The 21,574-nt window shown below is 42.1% G+C and overlaps 1 protein-coding gene across 12 annotated transcripts in view; it reads right to left on the bottom strand.

The window, feature by feature from the left end:
* The window catches only part of rapgef1b (Rap guanine nucleotide exchange factor (GEF) 1b), a 45,528-nt gene extending 26,429 nt beyond the window's left edge, over positions 1–19,099 (bottom strand). For 8 of the 12 annotated variants that reach the window (XM_030435126.1, XM_030435135.1, XM_030435134.1 and 5 more), the window contains exon 1: positions 18,761–19,098. In XM_030435126.1, the coding sequence (XP_030290986.1) occupies positions 18,761–18,788 (28 nt within the window). In that variant the 5' untranslated portion in view covers positions 18,789–19,098. Of the gene's footprint in view, positions 1–18,760 lie in introns of all 12 variants that reach the window. The other 4 variants (XM_030435136.1, XM_030435137.1, XM_030435138.1 and 1 more) reach the window with 2 other exon arrangements.
* Between the last annotated feature and the right edge of the window lie 2,475 nt (positions 19,100–21,574).

The following is a 21,574-nucleotide window of genomic DNA, read 5'->3' as shown; positions in this document are numbered from 1 at the left end:
TTCTCACACAACTCTGGTATAGCTGAGTCCCCGAGAGCCCTCCAGTTGTTGGATTGTCTCGAAAGCCTAATTACACTATAAGTAAATACAAACATACACACACCAGAACTGCAGATGTATGGGTACATCTGGCAAATGCACACACTGTTAAATGTATGCAATACACCTTAAATTGATTTTGTGTATATTTCACTGAGCTCAAATGTTTTCACATTTGCCAATTAAGACCTCTAGATTTAAATCTGTTGTCAGATAACTGAAAAATAGCAGCCAGCCAGTTACATCTGTTATCTTTCTGTGGAAATTCCACCAGTCCAAGGGCTTTTCTAATACCACAACTCAGACACACAGCAACTATCAACTCATATTACTTTTTAGAAATGAACATGGATTTCCCCTGCCGTTCTGTTATTTATCTGGCTGCCAAAGTAAATGAAAACAGCCAAAAAACTTGCTGTCTGACTAGACTTCTGAACAGTAAAATATTGAGTAGGAAGTCCCAGAATCCCAGTTGCTGGTTGTGCTCCCTATGACACAAATAATGAGCAGTAACATATGATCTTCTTCAGATCTGACAGGCTGGCAGATTGATCTGCTTCTCGTCCAGTACAGGTGTGTGATCTATACAGGACAGCTGGTCGGCCCCTGACCGCACCCCCCCTCACTCTAGGAATAGGATGCAAACTGAGTGGAGGGATACAGGGGAGGCTGTGCTTAAGGTTACACACACAGCTGTCACCTCCTGCTGAACTCCCCTCCGCGAGCACTGCCCAATGAAAGTGTGCCAGTCCTGCGTATGTGGGCTTGTTGAGCCTGCTAAAAGACTGAAACAAGAGTCAAAAAGGTCACTCTGCCAGCTGTTGAAGAGGGAAGAAGGTAAGGGGGTAACTAATCTGATGCTGTGTAAAGTTTCAGTTGAGAATCTTCTCATAAAAGCAAAAAAAGACAGCTAGAATTGAAATGATATGTGGAGAATTCATTTTTAACCTGCTCCTTTCAAATTTCAACTTGCATTTCTTTATAGTACAGCACTCTCTGCTCTAAACAGCTACACAACTCAATGTAAACAACACTTGTCAGCCATGCTTAAAGCCCTTTGTGTCTGTAAATGGGCACAGCTTTACTTTGAGCTAAAATGCCAATGACAGCATGCCAACATGTTAACTAGGGCTGTCCTGAATCGAATTTTTTGGACCTATAGTGAAAATTAGCTACAGATATTCCATGGATATCAATACCAGCTTTCATGGCAAACTGTTGTATAGTTGATGAGATATTTCAGTCCGGACCAACGTATCGACATACTCCTCCCATACCTAAAGCTGTGTTGCTAGCTTGAATAAAAATGTGACTGTCTTTACTCACATGTAGCAGATTTTAAAAGAGAGCCTACTCCAAACAAGCGTTGACAATAACTGGTGTTACATATTAAATACTGTCATGTTAAGACACAGAATACATTAATTCTTGAAACACATAAGTGGAAGTTATGAAAATGAGAGACACCCCACCCTGGGCTATATGTAAATACATGGTGCATTGTTGATAAGCAACATTGCCTGCAGTGAAGCCTTGTTTGTCTATAAAACTGGCGACATAGTGAGCGACTTACAGTCTGCTACACTGTAAAACATAAACCGCAGAGTATCATATCTCCACAGGCAGGACCTGCTGTGAAGCAATAGTATGGAATGCAAGCCTGAGGCACGTGGGATGAACGGCGGGAAGAAAAATGGAGAGGAAAGAGAGGAAAATTCAACAGGAAATAGTTAAGTACTTAGTGAATTATTTATTTTCTCCATTGTAGTGGCTGGCTTCCTGCTGGTTGTGTTTTATTTTTTAATAGGAATCCCCTTTATGTCCTTGGTTATCAACAAATAGCATTATAGGATGCAGCAATCTCAGTTCGTGTACTTGCAAGCCAAGTTACAGTCCAAGGATGGCAGGGAGTGGAGGAAGCCTCGGTATGGAGCATGGCCCTGGTTAATGGTTGATTTGAGAAGTAATGGAGGAAGAAGTCCAGTGGTGGGTTTTACAGTCTTCCAGCTGTGCTGTTTGAGTATGCTGCTCAACAATGAGCCCCAGGAAGGCTGAGAGCATCCAGTCCACTTACTGGGGTAAGTAAATGAGATACAGTGGATGCTAAGGGCTCAGTCCACTTATTATCTATTGTATTTCACTTAACAAATGAGTAAATGAGACGCAGAAGATGAATTCCATGTGGACAATCAAATCATCAATGCTAACTGACCCAGTACTGGATTTATTCAGCCACTTCCTTCCCAATGACTTCTGTAGTCTTAAAATAAACAAATCAGTTTGACTTCCTAAGAATTAGATGAGGGATTACAATAAACTATAAGCGATTTCTAATGGGCAATGATGAATCACTAAATGAATACTTAACTGCAGCAACAGAAAGTAGCTTAACTACCCTGTGCAGTTACAGCCTGACTGGTAGATCAGTCACACATATCAGCAGATATTGGCGATAAATCAGTATCTGCGTTTCAATTGATATGAGCCACTATACTACTGGTCCAGACTGTGTTTATTACATGGTTTGTTAAACCAAAGCCTACAACTATACCATTATTTCAATCCTTGTCTGGATGAAAAGGATTTGTGCCTTTTGTTCAAGACACTGACATCTTTTTCTTGTATAAAAATCTACTTCAGCCAATATTTTATGCTATTAATAACATGCACAAACATGCCCCCTCAGTATGTCAATGACTGGTAAAGCAGCCCCACCATCCATGGGTCAATGGCCGGGAGCAAATATCAATGTGGTGATGGAGGCGCTCTGCGTGCTTGGTTGCATGGGAACAGAAGGCATGGACAGCCATGGCTACCAGAACATGGCCATCCAACACAAGGCGATCTATAACGTAGATCCATATTACAAAACAGCAAACCAGATCCATAGCTGCTCAGTGAGGCTGTGTTTGGTCACCCATGTTCAGCCTAGTTGCAACAGAAAAAAAATAGAAAACCAGTCGCTTTCCATGCAAGTGCTAGTGCCATCTGCTCTCAAATCTAACCACAGAAGAGACACAGCAGACTGATGATTGAGACTACATTTATAAAAGGGAAAGCCCGGCATTGTAAACAAGACATCATCACCTGCATGAGTCATGAGATCGCACTATGAGATAAAAAGAATATCAAAAATACCCTCCTCCCTCTTCTCTCTTTTTTCCACTTTTGATGGGTTATTTTAGCCTGGAAAGCTTAGAAAAGAGGGGGGAGAATAACATTCAAAATGCAAATGCGAACTGAGTCCCAGTTGATCAAACAGTCTCACGCAAAACTGTGTGACGTATCTGCAAAGTGAACTGAAACTAGAATTATCAGTGGGTAAGAAAATATGCTGCATTAAAGCATAATAAGCAACAAGCAGCATGTAGAGGCACATAAGAACAAAACCAAGCCTAATCTCTTGGTGACACACCTCGCATTCTTGAGTTCATTTATCGGGTGTTGTGTTCTTATTTCTCTGGATGATTGGCTAAAGTTAGACAACAACACGTTCAAATATTTCTATCACATCTAGAGTGGAGTTTAATGGGACAAAATGTATTATTCTGTACACCAAAACAAGTAAAAAATACACCATGCATTTCTGCTATAATACATCATAGTACCATTTTCTTTCTATAGTTCTTGGCAATGCTTTTTGCTGCACATTAAAAGCAAGGAAATGTGTAAGTTAATGGCACTTATAAAGACATGCAGGGATCACACGATGCATGATGTACTGTCTGAATTTTCTGCCATTAACGGCAATAAAACAACGGCTTTCAGCAACATATTGTAACAATTTTTCTCACGCAAAGTCACTGGGTAATACTGCTGTAGTCCAGTGAGAGAAAAATAAGGTTTGAGGCAGAAACAAACATAATGTTTTATAGTCATAACATAGCTTAAAATAAACTACTCGCTTGTACTCAAGGCTGCTGAGGTTAGAACAGACTATTCACAGTTCCATAATTACACAGCTCGCAGATGAGACGTGGTTGATGATGTGTCGATACTGGGGGTATGGGTCGGTATGAAGCTTTGAAATACTTGTTGTTGACTCTGAAAGTCAGGCTTTATACATGGCTGGAGTTTCACTGACATGTTCATTTTTCTAGCAGAGGGAAGGACATCCCCTGACAAAGAAAAGAGCTGGTGTGCTGCTCATGAGGATAGTGCTTTCTGTTCCATTACTGTTAATTATATATGACAAAGGACATATATACTTTATATATACACGTCTTTTTGTACGCAATGCAGACGTTTGTTGTGTTTTGTCGTAAGTTTTCTAGAGTCCATATATCGGTCAGCAGATATTAGCCGATCAGAGATATATAGATATCTTGGTATATGTTGTCCAATATACGCTGATATAAAAACTTATTTTACACCAAATAATACAGAAAAAGTTGCTCAGGGTAATGTTATTGTTAAATTCTCAGTGAAGTTTACAGATAAACTGTAAAATATCCTGCCTCATACGCATCTTTTTCATAAGCGCTTGATGACCACATTTGAGTGTTAATTGCAAAAAAAATGTGCATCAGTCAGAGTAAATCTACAAAACACTTGCATACGGTTTAATAATTATCCTCAAGCTAATGGTGAATAAATGTCATCTGCAAGTTAAAGAGGTGTGCTCATCGCTGTTTGTCAAATAGCGGACAGGTAAACTTTTGATGCATGGACGACAGAAATAAACAGTCAGTCCTGGTGGGGATTTTCTGCAATACCCCACAGGGGAAGCCGACTTTGGCTCCTGTGGTTGTATTTAAAGTTCACCATGAGAAAGATTAGTCATTTCAGTCGGTAATGTGAAACATAATCACAGTATTACTCCAAAGGGAGACATTTCATGAACTGTTTCGGTCAAGCAATTAATTATCAATGAGGACAATGAAAGTTGTCTCTGGAATAAAAACCACCCACTCAGATCGGTACATTTTTCGATCCAGTAAGACTGTGACGCGGAGGTCTATACTGTGTCAGATGTAGGCCATTAGGCCTGTGTATTGTGTGGTGGCATAAACATTTACAGGACTTTCGCCTCAATGCCTCCTCTGTTGACTACGAAGGCAACAGTAATCCTTCTTCCAATGCCGTCTCTGGCCAGGGTTAACAGCGTCTTGTCTGATATCTGTGCATACTTCCGACTGCTGCTCTCACTGGTGGTTGATTCTTACTGGTACTACTGTTGGCAGCCCCCACATTTCCCCTTTTCTAGTAAGTGTGTTGTTACGTCAAGACACCACATTTGCGGGTTTGAGAAAAGAAAATCTACTGTAGGGACCGCTGTCGGCTTGACTGCATTTTAACCCCGACCCCCAAGCTGCCTTTATTATGATTACTCAATCATTCCTCTGCTCCACTGCTTTTGAAGGCCACTCTTTCACACCTCCCTTTTATGTTAGCATATCTGTGTGTAACTGCAACTACATTAACAGGGATTTATTAGCAATCGTGCATGTGGCACCTACAATACTGCATTATGCCAAACTGCAAACTGCTGTTATTATGACTATTCAAATAAACCCCACTCTCTGGCAGTCTCAGGTTTTAACATGGGTTAAGGTCTCATAGTGGGCACTGGATGGACTATTGGAGCTGGTTAATGGGTGCAGTTGGCACAGGAGTTCAACGAGGTTGTATTGAAAGCTATCGAGGGGAGCCCTGAGGCCTAGGTCACTCAATTGTCCCATGTACAACAGGCACACGCATGCACACAATGCACATCCACATCCCCGGACAGAAACAAATGAGCACACAAAGCATCCCTCTAATCTATTGAACCACAAGCAAAAGGTTGCAGAGGGGATGCCACAGGGCCTGGTTTTCAACAGCATCGACAATAAACAGAATGTAGTCTATACAGCACATGAGCAGGGAAGCTTTTGATGCCCCAGTTGTAAAATAAAAAAAACTATAAAGCCCCACACACTGTTTGGCACGGTGACAAAAGAGCTGAGCAAACAACAAAGCAGAAGAAAAGGTGTGTGTTGCTGTAGGAAGGGAGGAAAAACTGATATCAAATAACGCTCACATGGGCTAATTTACTGTATCATGGTTTGACCTAAAGAATAAGTATCCTTGCTGGGATGATGATAAATGTAAACTGTGTGAGTAATAGAGCACATCAGCACACTGCAGATCCCAAAGCAGAGGCGTGGTTGTTCAAAACAATGCTCTTGTTCGGGTATCTCACTGTATGGCCAAAATAAGACTGCTCACTCAAGTTTTCAGAGAAGAGTGGTTACAGAATTAGCAACCTCAGGTTTTTTTTAACCGTTCCTTTAGTTACTGTTATTTCACTGTTCTTTAAGTAGAAAGATGCAATGACTGTTATGAGAGCTGACACATTATTTAAATAATCAACTAGTTATTCGACTGAAAAATAATGTGCAACTGTTAAACAATCAACATAGTTGTGTCATTTTTTTTTAACCAATATGTGAAACGTATCCGAGTTCGTGCTTTTCAATCATTTGTCTGAGAATCACAGAATTACTCACAATACAGCACTTCTGCAATACTGGATACAACGCAATCGTCTATGATACATCATGACGTCTTTGTTAATGAGGAAGAAAAAATGCCCGTGGGAAAGGCAGATTCATTGCACTGTGTTGTACAAAAAGTCTACTCAACTCGATGATTTGTTGTTTTTCTGTGTGTTATGTGATATTATGCTTCAGTTCTCTTACTGCAAGGGTTTATTGGACAAGACTAGGACAGCACAATTAATCATAATATAACCTAAATCACAACGTGAACAGAAAAAATATCCAAATTACAAGAAGCTGAAATTTGATTTAATAAAAGGTTAGATGTGTGACAAAACAGCATTATGATGACCTACTACAGTGCTGCAGATATAAGAAACCATATTTTTTTTTTTTACCATTTTTTAGTAAAAATGGGAAATTTGACACAAAAACTTACAACCCTAAAAAATAATTGAGACATTTTGAAGACCGAACAATTACTCGCTTATTTTGAGAAAATAATCGTAGTTAATCAATAATGAAAATAATTGTTAGCTTCAGCCCTTATTCTGATATTGAATGTGGGTCATGTTGCTACTGAGTGGTGACAGCTCATGATTCGGTAAAGTGACATGAGGAATGGGTGAGGCGACAGGCAGTGACACACAGTTACAATGTTTTATTGGAGGGCAGGGCAAGCACATGTGAAGTAAAGGGCTGAAAGCGGGAAATCACACAGCATGCACACACACACGCATATATATACACACGTACACACCATCCTGGGTACCCCTCCCGTTCCTTCCCCCCTGACGCCGAGGCCACTGGCACGGTTTCCTGTCCCCTGTCTACCTCACTGAGAGCCGCTCCCTCTTTTCTGGACAGACTTCACAGTCCAGAGCAGCCTGGTTACAGAACCTACAGCTCCCCTGTAAAACAACTTACCTCACCTAAACAGGCAAGGCGTAATAGCACAGTGCACACACACCTAGACAAAGAAAGAAAGCCCACTGCTACGCACAGCCACCAGACAGAAACGTGCTCAAAGCAGTCTGCTCCTTCAAGTGACCTTCTTGTTACAGTGGTTTACTGCATTTTCTAGATTTCCATTTAAAGTGCGCTTTCTGAACTGAGTGTGTTGGCAAAGTCAGAACAGACTGGCAGGCAGGCAGCAGGTTCACCTTGGGTGAAACCAATAGACTAAAGAAACACAAAGTGCTATAAATACCCGGCTTGTCAGTATCTGTAACATCAAGCAGCACGAGAACAGAGACACTGCGACAGCGAAAAACCCTGTGATCCACCAAGATGAATTCAGACTTCTCAGTGAACGGCAGCTGTTTGGCATGAGAGGGAGAGGCAAACAGGCACTATAAAGCACTTGAGATAGGAGACTGATCCTACACATAGACAAACAGCCACAAGAGAACCAATCACTTCACTGCCTGAGTACAAGACAGAGACAGATACAGACAGAGAAGCATAAGCAATAGCGTTCTTGTGTGTAAATGGCCTCAAGCAGGGTGGAGTGGTACCACTCTCCCCGTGTTAAAGCGCTGTACAAAGCTCATCTTGTCTGTACGCCGGGCTACTTGTCATCCTCTTGACACTTTGCGCACCCACACCACATTGGACAGCACCGACAGACGGATGTCAAATAATACATCCAATCTCGCACTGTGGCAAACCGACGTCTTAACATTGAGATTGTTTCACGGCTCCTCAAAAATAGGCTTTGATGACAGATGTGTCACAAAGAGCAAGACTCGCCCACGCACAGCCACTTATGATTAGGCAGCGGTTGTTTAAACTATGTAAGCGGTGAATAATCCAACACGCTCTGAAATAACTTTACTTCTTTTTCAGCTTATTGAATCATCATGGACAGAAATACAACAATGCACATGCTTCTCTATGCCAGTGCTGTCGAAGAAAGCATAAGAGTCTGTGGCCATGTGCTTTATATTTTATGGCCTGAGGATTTCAAATTTATGTTGTTCATTTATTTCATTAAAAACATTGATCTACCACTTCTGGGATGAGTCTAATGTGGTGTCATACGCTTTTTGAAAAAAAGTAAATTAAAAGGCGTTGCGATTGTAAGTCTCTTTTGTGGTCTGACATTTTTCCACATTAAAACTGAGTGTTAGAGTAGAACAAAGTTGGGAGGAACTTGATTTGTGAGTTTTAGGCGGGACGAAGACTGTGAGAGCTCTATTGTTGAGGGTCACTTGGGATCAGGGCTTCGATAGTAAGCTAAAATGAAGAAAAAATATAGATGCCAATTTTTTTTATTAATGCATTTTATGGTCAGATCAATCAATAGGAGCACATTTATTTTTGATGTTATATTATCTAAAAAAAAAAGGATACACACATTACATCATCCAGCAGCCTTACTGTGAAGCTTTACATAACTGCATATCATCTTCCAGCGATTTTATTGATCGACTGACGTTCTGTCCTCTGGTCTTCCTGTGAATGCAGACATGCTGCAGCTGCACAAAGTCTGCACAATGTCTGTGTTAGAAGACTTCAATACGTGTGTGCATTTCCATTTATATTTGTGGACAATTTTAAAAACACATCTGGTACGATCAAATCCATCCATCATGTGTGCTCAGGTTGCCCCTCTTCTATAGTTTAATTAATAAAAAGTCAGATTGTGCATGATGTGAAGTGAAAATGGCAATGCAACAGGCAGAATCATGATGAGGAGATCCATCAGGAAGCATTTGATGATAACGTGATTGCAAATATTCCAGCTCCAGCATAACATCATGACACAAGATGCTGCTGTAGCGTCTCTTTTCACTAGATGACATTACATCTAGTGAAAATCAGGTATTCTTTGAAAGATAAACAGGAAGACTGATTGCCTGATCTTGATATCACTTCCTAACATAATTGAAAATGGATCATAAGCATAGCGTTTTTGTTAGTCCTGGCGGGAGTGCAGCTTTGGTCACATTTTTCTGTCTGAGCCCGACCAAGTCCGAGAGAGCAGTAACCGGCCGCTGACCCGAACATGACAGATGTTCTGTTTCATAAGTCCAACACTGACTCAAGCCCAACACGATTAATGTAAGCCGAAGCACTGTGCTTGCGTTACCAAGGTTATAGCTTTCCTGTTTACAGGGTCTGAAATTAACACCTGAGTGATTCTGCACAGAGCAGATCGAGCCAGACAGGAAGTCAGACAGCAGAACGGAGCAGTGCATCCAATCAATTTGCTGAATAAAAATACAGCACAACAAAGTATAAATATCAACAATAATGTAAATAGCAACAATAACAATAAACACACGGTAAGTAATGAAACGATAGAACTACATAGCCCACTCAACCACAGTTGAAGCAAAAAAAACAAAAAAACAAGGAGAAATGATGGAAAAAACTCAGTCTGAGCAAGTGAACAACATCAGGTACGCATGGCGCCCCACTTCTGAAACGCTCCCAGTGGGATATGAAGCTGCGCGGAGGATGGAACAAAACAGCGGCACACACGGCAGGTATCAGAGACGTGCCCGGTGGAATCAAAGGGAAAGACAATAATGAGGCAAAAGGAAATAAGATGAACCCAAGGATCTATTCATGTTAAGAGAATTAACAATGAAAGGATTGTGGTTTTAATTCAAATCACACACTTGGTGCCATAACATCAAGATTAAAAAATATGGATGGATGGATTCATTTCAGTGAGACTACGATAGCTTTATAGCACAAAGTCAGAGTGTGTGCTGAATGAAACGTTGAGAGGGAAAGGTCACTGATTTCAGGAACTTAATTCAATTTATCAAATATTTCACAGTTTCCTCTGGAAGCTCATATAGGCACACTGTTGGGTGTTTTACTGCCATCGTAAAGATGTGTTCTCTCACTGACGTTGTATGACGTCTACAAAAAAGTGGGTCACTCAAGGGAGACAAAGTCCATCCTCTGCCCACAGGGCGACAGGCTCGGTCATAGTCACTGAGGGAATAAACATTGTGTGCGTCTGCCTGAAAGTGTGTCATACTGTTTGGGTATGATAAAAAGATATCACACCAAAGATTCAGAATCCTTTACGTAACCAGACAAACCGCACACACAAACACACACCCACCCACATATGCCTTGACAACAGCATTGACTTCTTTTCAAGCAATGTCAACTTCTCTCTCCATTCCTGATTTAGACTGGCATCGGAAACTGGCAGCAACTGTGGGACATCCCCTTCATTGTGTGCCAGCTCCCTGACCCAGCCATGGCACCCTGGGGTCTGAATGATTTGACACACTCAACACAAGAACACACACACACACACACACACACACACACACACACACACACACACACACACACACACACACACACACACACACACACACACACACACAGCTTGACATGAAACTCTTTTTTTCAGGATCTCCACATTTTCCGGCAGCCATTGAAATTGTTGCTCTCAGTCACACCAAGGCCGCTCACTTTATCTGACTCTCACTGCTGCTCACTTTACTTCAGCAAAATGTATACAGGTATTTCTTCCCTTCATTCTCATTGGTCACCATCACCTTGTTTGCATTAAATAACCATGCACTGCACTGGGTTTATTCAATCAAACTGACATGCTATCAGAGGTAGTGCTTAATGGCAATACTCTGTCTTCTTTTGGACAAAATGCGTGGCCAATAACTGGCTCAGGTTTAAAATGGTAATATATGTATCCATTACTTGCAGCTGTGAGAGGAACGTTAGGAAAACATCGATTTCTGGACGCTGAAACATGAACTCAATTGAAATCTCACTATAAAACAAGAACTGAAAGAAAACACCATAGAACACATTTAAAGTTTCAGTAGTGGTTCTCAGTTCTGCTGTTTTAGTTCTAGCGTCTAATTAAAGATGACTTTACACCTGTTCCAGTAAGTGTATTCAATGGATGCAGGATTAAAAAACAAAAACTTCCAGTGTATCCAAGAACAATTCAGTTACAATATTTGTCCCCTAAAATGAGTAAAGTAAGTATGAGGGGACTGTATCCTTTAAGGCAGTTGCTTTAAGGCAGGAGTTGTGACATGTGGGAGAACGTATAAAAATAAATTGTTGTTCCTGGTTAATGCACTACATCTCCATGTCCTGTTTTTATTTTTTTAGATTGAACCAGCTCAGTCAGTGATCCCAAGTTGCTCGGCTACACTGGGTTACAATGATGTTTCTTTAATCATGCAGTTGTAATTTGCATTTTCTTGCTTTAGCTTTCTCAGTATAGCCAGCCAGCTAACTTTGTCTCAAGCTTCAGAGGCTGAGCACAAATAAATTAAGGACATGTGTGGCACAGACAAAGGTACTTCTTAATCTGAAATGGTTTGTTTGTTGGATGCTCACTCAGCGAGGATGAGAGAGCTGAACTGCAGTTGGACAGTTGGAAGTTGCTGTCAGAGTACCAGTGGGAAGTGACTTTGCCTACAGTTGTGAGCTGGTAAGCATCTCCTGCCTTATGGCAACTCTGATATCGCTGTGTTGGTATTGTTCCTGGAAAATCATAATCACTGTTATTTCAGGACCTTTGTTGCAACTGACCGATTGCGTTTGGTAATGCAATAGCTTTGCACAGGGATAAAAGACTGGAAAAATGGGAGACGTTATCCTTTCAAACATGTTTAACACTGTAGAAGTATTTTTAAGTACCTTTTCCTTAACATGGCCATGTGAATTTGTTGCCTAAACCAATTTGTATATTCCCTAAACTTAACCAAACAGCAAAGAACTGAGAAGAAAAGGGAAATAATATGTAAAGCTGTAAGAAACTGTAAAATGTTAAAAGTGTAAAAATATCAATAGATAAAGACAGACTGCTTGAACTGTGGACTTATGTTGAAATGATGGTCCTTGAGAAACATTTAATATGATGTTCTAAGAAGAACAACAACATACATTATCAGATACACCTAGTAAAACCAAGGCTAAAAAAAACCTGTGTCATCATCTATCGCCATATTTCACAGGGGACTTAGCAAACCTAGTTAGCTGCATTCTTTGCGAAAAGGCACTGAGATTGGTGTCAGGTGACAGGATTCAGTTTATATGAGATTAGAAAATTAAATCATTTTCTTGCTGATCCTTTTGGTGGATCTTCACTGCAGCCAGGGCTGTTTACAGTAGTTCAAAACATCATTAGCAACTCAGTTGTGGCTTAACTGGGACCTCCTTATCTGTAACAACATCTGCTGAAACACATCACTCACTCTGACGGACCCCAGTGACGGTCATCATAGTCACAGAGACAGAGATGGTCAGGGTAGACCGTCGCGATACACACACCCATACAAATATTTGAGTCTGGGCTGAAATGCACAGATTTATTAGGCTGAGTGTACCACATACCGTGTTTGCAAAACAGGGTATTATGGCACTCTGCACTGTGCAATTACACAATGATGGACTCAACTACCTTAATTATGGAGCCTGTATGTGCTACCGTCTCACCAGGGAGGATGTGTCCACACAGCTTAATGGGAGATGGACAAACTCACTATAAACATTAATAAATCAAACTGTGTTAACCCCAACATGCTGATCAACAAACTAGCTAAGCTGCCACAGTGAAGCAAGACCACAGAGGAACCAAAACCAATTTTTGTATTGTGTAACTGGATTAAGACTATAGCACCTTGGCACACAGGCAGATCCTCACCTGATGAGCCCAGATTAGAGAAGCTATGGCTTCTGTCTACACACTGTGGAGGTGATAAGGCAGAGAGGCAGCCTGTGATGGAAGGCTGTGGCCCTGCAGAGCAGCCTCCTTGGGCTGGGTCCACCCAAGACTTCAGCAGAGAAAATGAGCACCTTCTATAAAGCCACACGACACAAAAAGCACAGAGAGGAATGTCCCCTGCATTTCATTCTGCCAGCGAGCTGGTTTTGCATTAAAGCTCCAAAACTGGCGACGGCTCCAACAACAGCCTTAAACAAAGAAGTACGCTTCCCCTCCAAAAAAACAATGCAAGCATGCATTTATTTCCCCCAAAAAACTGTTGAATAAATTTATAGTGTGCATGAAACTTCTGCAACAAGCTACTCCGGTAACTGTGTGAGTCAAACTGAGCCCTATGAATAGAGTCTGTGTTCTGGCCTGTTCATTTACATTTCAGAATTTGATGCCTGTTTTTCTGAATTGGTTAGGCTCTGTGCTATTTGAATTGTGGAGAAAAACAAGGAGTTTCATCATAAAAAGCTAATATCCAGTTTCTTCGTTCGTTATGTTTATCAGTTAAATACCCAAATAAAATGCAAAACATTTAACCATTTCAGGCTAAATTGTCCCAATCCACTTAACTCTACAGCAATTGACTAACATCAGCATTAAAGAGAAAACAGCCAGGTCTCACAGTCTACCAGGAAAAGGCCTGTATAGATCTGCATGTCTTTACCTGTGTCCTCATCTAGATCCCCCTGTAGAGAGGAGTCTGTGTCCTCTGAGGAGCCCTGGCCCCTCCAGCTTATATTGCCCATCCAAGAGTCCGCACAGCAACTGCTCCAGGAGTGCTGCTGATGGCTAAACGTTTTGTATACTGATGACTTGTCGATCAGGCGAGCATTTTCACAGCCATCACTCAATTGCACAAGGCTGAGAGTTAGTCACAAACTATCTGGTCCGCATGATCATCCTGGCTTGAGTCAGCCACACGACGTAGCACTTCAGAGGAAAGTTCCACAAATAGCACGGAGGGAAGTTGAAAAGTGATGTACTTTTGCCAAACCGACTGTTTATTAAATAATTCTTCTTGTAAATACAGCGAGAATTACATAATCCTGGACAGAACGTTTTAGTGAAGCCATCTGAGCTGACATCAGTGGTCCTGGAGAGGGTCCAACCCACAGCTATCTGGAGTTGGGATGTACTGAACAGACGAGAGGTGGTGATCAGGCCACCTGTGGGAATAAACGACCTGCTCTCTGGCATGTAGGCCAACACACAGCAGAGAGATCAGGGGAAGCATCATCTCATAAGATGAGCCCCTTTGAGAAAGAAGTCTCAAGAGCACAGATGAAGGTGGAGAATTCGTACTGAATTAGACACGAGATCTCCGAAAACAATCTCAACGGTCGTCTTGAGCTCTTTCGAAGATGCTGAAGATGGAACGGCCTTGATAATAGTCATGTTACAAAAACCTGATTGCCTTCACAGACCTTCCATTGCTCATTGATAGTCCACTCCAGTAATTACCCAACATGTAATCCATCCATTTCTCTCACTGATTCTCTCTCTGTGCAGGGACTTGATTCCCATCAATGCTCTACCTTTTTTCCCCCGCCCTCTTTCTTTCTCTCCCTAAGCTCTATTCCCACCCCCTTTTTTGCTTTCCCATACACACAAAAAAAACCTAATTACAACACAGCTAAACCTATATGGGAACAGCAAGCCTCTCATTCTGTGGGAGAGGGAGGCTGAGATGCTTTCTGCCATCAAACCTCAAAATTGCAGCATGTCAAACCAAGACCCACAGCCTGCCCTGTGCAACACTTGGATCACTCATCAGCAATGTGCGTAAACCTAATCATCCAGGGAACTCTTTTGTAATCACGGCTACTTCTGCTCTTGCTCAGAGTTTTGGTGACTAAGGCATGCGGGGCTTGCTATTTCTGTACGCCAGACAAGAAGATATTTCAGTCTGAAGTGATGCAGTAACCACTTAGCAAACACAAAGCCATCAAAATGACTTACACTTCAGTGTTAACTCCAGGAATGCCTGAGAGTCGACTCTTTGCATTGCAGCTAAACCCTGTCGAAGGCAACAACACACAGATACACACTCACACGCCATGCAGGGGGGTCGGGGGGGCAGCGAGCCTAAAATAAGGAACTGATGGATCAGTTCCGCTGAGGCTGGCTACTACCATTGACTGACCAGTGAGAGAAGAGTCTACAGGCTAATTATAAAACACTGCGCTACTCCCACAACTTTGTAAGCAACACTGTCATGCCAAAAATGTTGTGTCACAATCCCAGTCTGTGTGTGGTAAATAAAGACACACGCATTTTGCAACTGCAAAAAAAAGAAAAAAGGGTCCCAATCAAGGCTTGTTTCTTGCTTTAAGGTCAAATACAAAATAAACATCTAAGACAGTTTTTTTGATAGAAATCTAACAGTGGCAAAACAAAAATCCCACTGTACTAAGTGGCAAATGTGTGCACAAGATCCATGCATAAGCACTAACACATGGTTTTATAAATGTGCCATTACTCGGGTCACAGTGCGGTACTTTCTCAACACGGCATGGAAAAAAAGCACCAGATATTTGAGCTTCAAAGCTTCCAGTTATCTTCAGACTTGAACTGATTTTATAGTCTGCACATATTTTGGCAACAGGCAGCGAGAATTATTAATTCTCAAAGTCCATTTAAACCAGTACAACACGGTACACAAAGTGTGAACGCATACACGTACACCCCCATATTTTCAGTCTCCTCCATCCTGTTCATTTTCTCTGACGCTGGCATCGCAGTGACTTTGCTGTCTGCTGCTTTTGGCTTTTGGGCAGCACCATCACAGACACTGAATCTGTTTATGGGCTGCCTGAGTGATGATGTCATGTGGGTGCGTATACAGAGGCTGGGGTTCAGTGTTGAAACGGAATAAACCACCCACATGATTTCTTCAGAGGTGATATCCTTACTCCACACAACTGGGTACAGAAGCAACTCTAAACAGGTAATATTTCTTCAATCTGACCGATTACAGATTTCAACTTAATGGTGTAAATGCACCAAAACATTTAATCAGAATATAACTTTTTGACATAAGCAAGGCTGTGAAGCTGCTAATCTACCAGAAATATAGCAAAAGAATATGTTTTTTTCCCACAACTTTATTGAAAAGTGACATTGTTTAAATAATTCCTTCGTTAACAGCTGTTAATAAAGTGTTCAAGGTGGAGTCCTATTGTGTCCTGGGAACAAAATGTGCACTTCTGGCTTGGTGGATCACGTCTCCGTTCATCTCCTCAACTTGTTTGAACACATCTTTGTTTTTGAGCCTTTCGACCACCAAGGCGCCCAATAATCTTTAAATATCTAAAGATCTCCGACAAAAAAAAAACGCCACAGACAGATGTTTTCGTATCTCCTGGAAGCAACGTCGCCTCACAAGACCCCTCTTGATGTGACTGAAAATTAATTCAAATCAGGTCGGCTTGGATCAGTCTCCGTTGAGTGAGGTGTTTACATTAGATGTTTTTATCCTGATTGGGTTATTAGTCAGATTTTTGGTTGAATATTAGGGTCCTTGTAGACAGAGCTACTGTTAACCCGACACCCCCGAAGCAAGAGGACAAGTGACAGCAGGACAGAGTTTCTATGGTGATCAGAGAGCATGTTGATGCTGCTCCGGAAGAAATGCTGGCCATAAGTCTCCTGGTGTCCATGTGTGCATTGATAGTCCCATTTGCTCTGTGTGCTATGGTAACCATTTGCATGTCACATCTTTGTAGCACTGCATCGTTATTTAAACCCCAACCCGGGACCTGATCTGTGTGCAGGAATCCCTACTTACAGGCGAGTACTTTATTTCTCCAAATCTTTTTCCCTTTTAATTTGCTCCTCGAGGCACCAGTGAATTAATCTCCTTCTGTCAAGGTCTAAAACTGGTCCCCTTTCTGTGGAGTCTCCGCAGCCTTAGCCCACATAGACAACAGGCTCCTTTTTAACACCAACTATTTCCTCAAATCCTACAACACATTCTCTCTCTCTTTCTCTCTGAGGAGAAGGCTTAAGAGGCTGACACTGAAGCTATGTCTCCAGCAGTTCATGAATTCACAGCTTTTTGCTTCTTGTTTCCATTTAACTGGCGTCCGGCACAGCGTGTCCTCTGGGTAGAAATATACGGGATCGATGGGGTACATGTGGAAGAGAACAGGCCGACAAGTGACCCGGGTCCACAAGAGACAATGGATGCAAGGGAGAAGTGATGGATTGGGGTACACTGGGACATAGCCACATTCACTGGAGACTTTATTAGCTTTTAACTCATCGCTGAACCACATTAAAAAAAAGAAAAGAAAAACACACTGCCTCTGACTTTTCATTTAGCTGTGACCATATGTAGTCATCTGTCTGCAAGACACGAAAGGAATCGGAAACTTTTACGCCTATGAAGATGACTGAGCTAGTGGTGGATGACACTCCCTCCCCGCCTGTTACTGGGATCTGACTGTGTGTGTGTGTTGGTGTTGGGGTGTGTGTGTGTCCATTTACTGCAGGCATCACCGGACAGGACTGTATGTGGAGCGAAGCAGGGAGACAGCTGGTGGAGTGGGATGCAAGTGTAGCTGGCGGGTATAAAGTTTCCTTCCAAAGGCATAACCGAGAGACCACCCTGTTCCCCCCACCTCCTCAAGCTAGCTCTTACTGCGCTCTATTCCACTTAAAAGCCGCAAACACAATAGCAGACTAAACAAGTAGACAAAAAGAGGGTCAAAGCTGCAGAAAAAATGCCACGTGCACAACGCTGAAAGGAACACAACACAAATACACACACCAGTCTTGGGCGTGAACGCATCACAACTCCAGTGTACTAGGCAACAACGCAGCTAGCGCTAGCTTGGGCAAAGCTAACCTTTAGCTGTCGCTAGCAACCGTTACAAACCTTAAATGTTAGCTAACGGCCGACTGTGAAGCAGAAAAATAATTTAAAACCCAGAATGCTTTTTATAAACCGTCTTAAAAATGTTATTATTTTTTTTCACTAAGGTGGAGAAAAAAAACGAGATTTGTTTTTGAGTGTTTGCGATGCTCTCAAACAATCAGACCAGGGGTGTATTTACGAGAGCTGAGAGTGAATGGTGAAATGCCGGTGAAGTGCCGTGCGAGCGTCCGGGATGATAGCACATCCAGACGGTGTTGTGTCGGCTAGAGCTAGCCCCCTCCATGTCCTATCTGGAGTAATAACAACGCCATTCATTTACCTCTCAGTTAACAAGCTATCCCTTTAGAACACAAAAGCCGTTTTGCTCCAGTGACAGACATTAGCTAAATCCAGCTAGCCGATACGGTGTCGCCTTTATATTTAACTGGATAGCCGAGGAAAGAACAATCCATAAGGCCTAATTAAACCACCATTTACGCTGGATATACTCGTCCAGCGCTATCCGGAGCCCCCATTTAACGTGTGTATCGCCCCACAGAGAACCATCCGTGTGCCCCGTGTGTTGGGATCCCGTTATACAGTGTCCCGAGGTGGAGCAGTGTGGCTCCAGTCTAGCCGGGCAGGACTTACCTTGCTTGCTCTCTATTTTTCCCGACATTTTCGTAGCCAGCAGCTGTGTGATCCCACTCGCAGTTCAACAAAACGTTAGCTACAGACGAGCCTCGGCCGTGTGTCTCCTCCGATTATTCCCTCATTTTCGATACGCTCTTGTGTCCGCGAGAGGATTCCGCCGGGGTTGGTATCATATATTTATAGGCTACACACATTGGTACGGTCAAAAACTGTCTCAGTCCGTCTCCGGGTAATTTTCACTGGATATACACACACACACTCACTCATACACACACACACTACACACACGTTAATGTGTTGAACCCAGACTCGGGCTCGAGACCTCGGCCAGTGTAACAGCGCCCCCCTGCGTCAGGAATTAGCCACGCCGATCTGTCAACAAGGGGATGGGCGTGTTTCAATCCCAACCCCAAAGAGTTGTGACAAACCAGATAAGTGTGGTGGTGCATCAGAGAGATGGAGGGGGGCAGCATGCAAGATTTACACAGAGCTGTCAAGTGATGCACAAGGAGGCATGGATTATATACTCCAGCATTTTTTCCCCTTGCACACAGTAATGGAGATTAAAATGTAGTAACCTAGTTTGTGCAGGATGCAGCTCCAGCAAGATATTAGATTTCTCACCACGCCATTATCGTGATCTGAAGGAGTCACGGCAGCGATGTTATCGTGACGCGATGTACTCGCCTTTAACTTTATTTGTTATGTGTTTTCTCTTTTTTTTTGGCGAATTAATTGCACTCAAAATACAAGAAGCCAAGGTAGGGTTATTTATTTAGCACCCTATTATACACAGGCAAAATAATAATACAAACAAATGTGATCAGAGTAGCCTACAAGCAAATTTAAAGGTGCTGTTGGTAAGAAAAGTGTATTTTTTTGCCATCAGATGCTGATTGTCGGTCGGGCCGGCCGCCATCCCACAGCGTCAGTTTTTGACGAGTTGGGAATGTGACTCAAAAATCAACTTTTCTTACAAAAAGTACCTTTAAAATCAGTGTAATCAGGATAAAAAAAACCCCCCAAAAAAACTCCTGCACACCGTTCACCTAAGTTGCAATCAAGAATTGATTTTAATAATAACCTTTCAGTACAAAGACCTTCATCAAGACAATAGGGGAGACCATCTTAAAATCGGTTGGTAGACCCAACATGGGGTCCCCGAGCCAATTTAAGATGGTCTCCTCTGTGAGGTGAGCATTTTGTGGGTGATTTTGTCAGCCCTGTATTTTCCCCTACGCACCTGTCGATCAAAAGGTATTCTATCTATCTATCAAATGCCAAGTTATTGGGAGAAATGCTCATCACACGCCTTAAATAACATCTCCACATTACTTCGTTCATCCAACCATCAGTCCAAACACCACAGACTCTTCATTTGATATCAAAAGGAAAGCAGCAACAAAAACAAATGCACACTTTCGCTTGAGAAATGACTGAACCGTTTAATCGATTATCTTTATTATCTTTATCTAAAGTATTTCGAGAGCATACTGATGAATACGTCGATGAAAGAATATCACCAATATCACCAAATCAGCAGCAAAAGGAGGATAATCAAATGATTTGAAAAAGCCAGTTCAGCGGTGCACAAACAAAACTGTGGCATCCATCACGGACTAGAATATACGAGCGACCCTAAAACTACAGATTCAAGAGCTACTCAACAACACTGGTAGGTATATGTATCAACAATAAGCTCCACGGTGCCCTGAAAAGATGTCCTTCTTTATTCCTCATTCAATATTAATGTAATGTTAATTAGGGTGCATTGGTTATGTTAATGCATCTCTGCTTCCTCATTTCCTCGTGAAGCGAAGTGCTGTATGTGTTTCCAGTGGCCCCTACAGAAGAATGTTTCCCTCTCATTATATCAGCAGACGGGTTTTCAAGTGTTTGTCTCTGAAATTGGCCTTAATTCACGAGTGTTGTCAGCGAAACATTTGTATGCATGTATTCTTTCTTTCTTGGGGAAACAGCTTCTGAATGAGGCTCCCGGAGCAAATAAAGGAAACTCCTGAGACGCGCCGAGATTTGTAAGTGTCATAAAACCGTATCTTTGACTGTTGCACTTATTCCGTTCATAGCTCTTCAACCGCCATACAGGTTCACATCATGAGTCTGCTTTTGTGCACGTGTTCCTCCGTTCAGGTATTTCCTCAGAAGACGGCGTGAGACGTTCAGACATTTCAGATCTTAATCTTCCGTGTAAGCAGGGTTTCACTCAGGAAACTCCCTCCGGATCTTGGATCGCATCTCATCTTACCGATCAGCGTAGTTGGTATGTGACTAGACTCATACATTCGTGCTGTTTCTTCTGTTAAAAAGCACAATTTAAAGGATAAGTTCACCATGAAATATAAATGCAGTCACTAGCTGCTCACCCTTATTGTAGTTCGCAAAACATTTCTGGAGCAGAACAGCAGAACAGCGTTCTCCGAAACAACTGAAGTAGATGAAGACTTCTTTTGAAAATAAATAACAACAAAAACAAAAACAGCTTGTCCGGTGTAATCCAAATCTCCAGGAGCCTCAAGTTCCCACACAGATTTGAAAATACATTATTTATGCTCTTTTTAAAGCCACAACCTTCACTCTAGCGTTTAATCTAATCTTCAGTGTGTCTGAAGTGAGTGCACGGAGCTCGACTGCACCTCAAGGGTCTAAAAAATGTTTGTTTTTTTTTAAATCAATTTGGGATCTCAGGACTTCTGGAGACTTGGAAGAGCTGTACAGAGCCATTTTACTACTTCAGCCATTCAGGAGAACGCTGGAGCGCTGTTTTGTCGTGAAGCTCCAGAAATGTTTTGC

Source organism: Sparus aurata, chromosome 12 (assembly GCF_900880675.1).
Source record: "Sparus aurata chromosome 12, fSpaAur1.1, whole genome shotgun sequence".
Lineage (NCBI taxonomy): Eukaryota > Metazoa > Chordata > Actinopteri > Spariformes > Sparidae > Sparus > Sparus aurata.
This window is presented reverse-complemented; position numbering and strand designations above follow the sequence as displayed.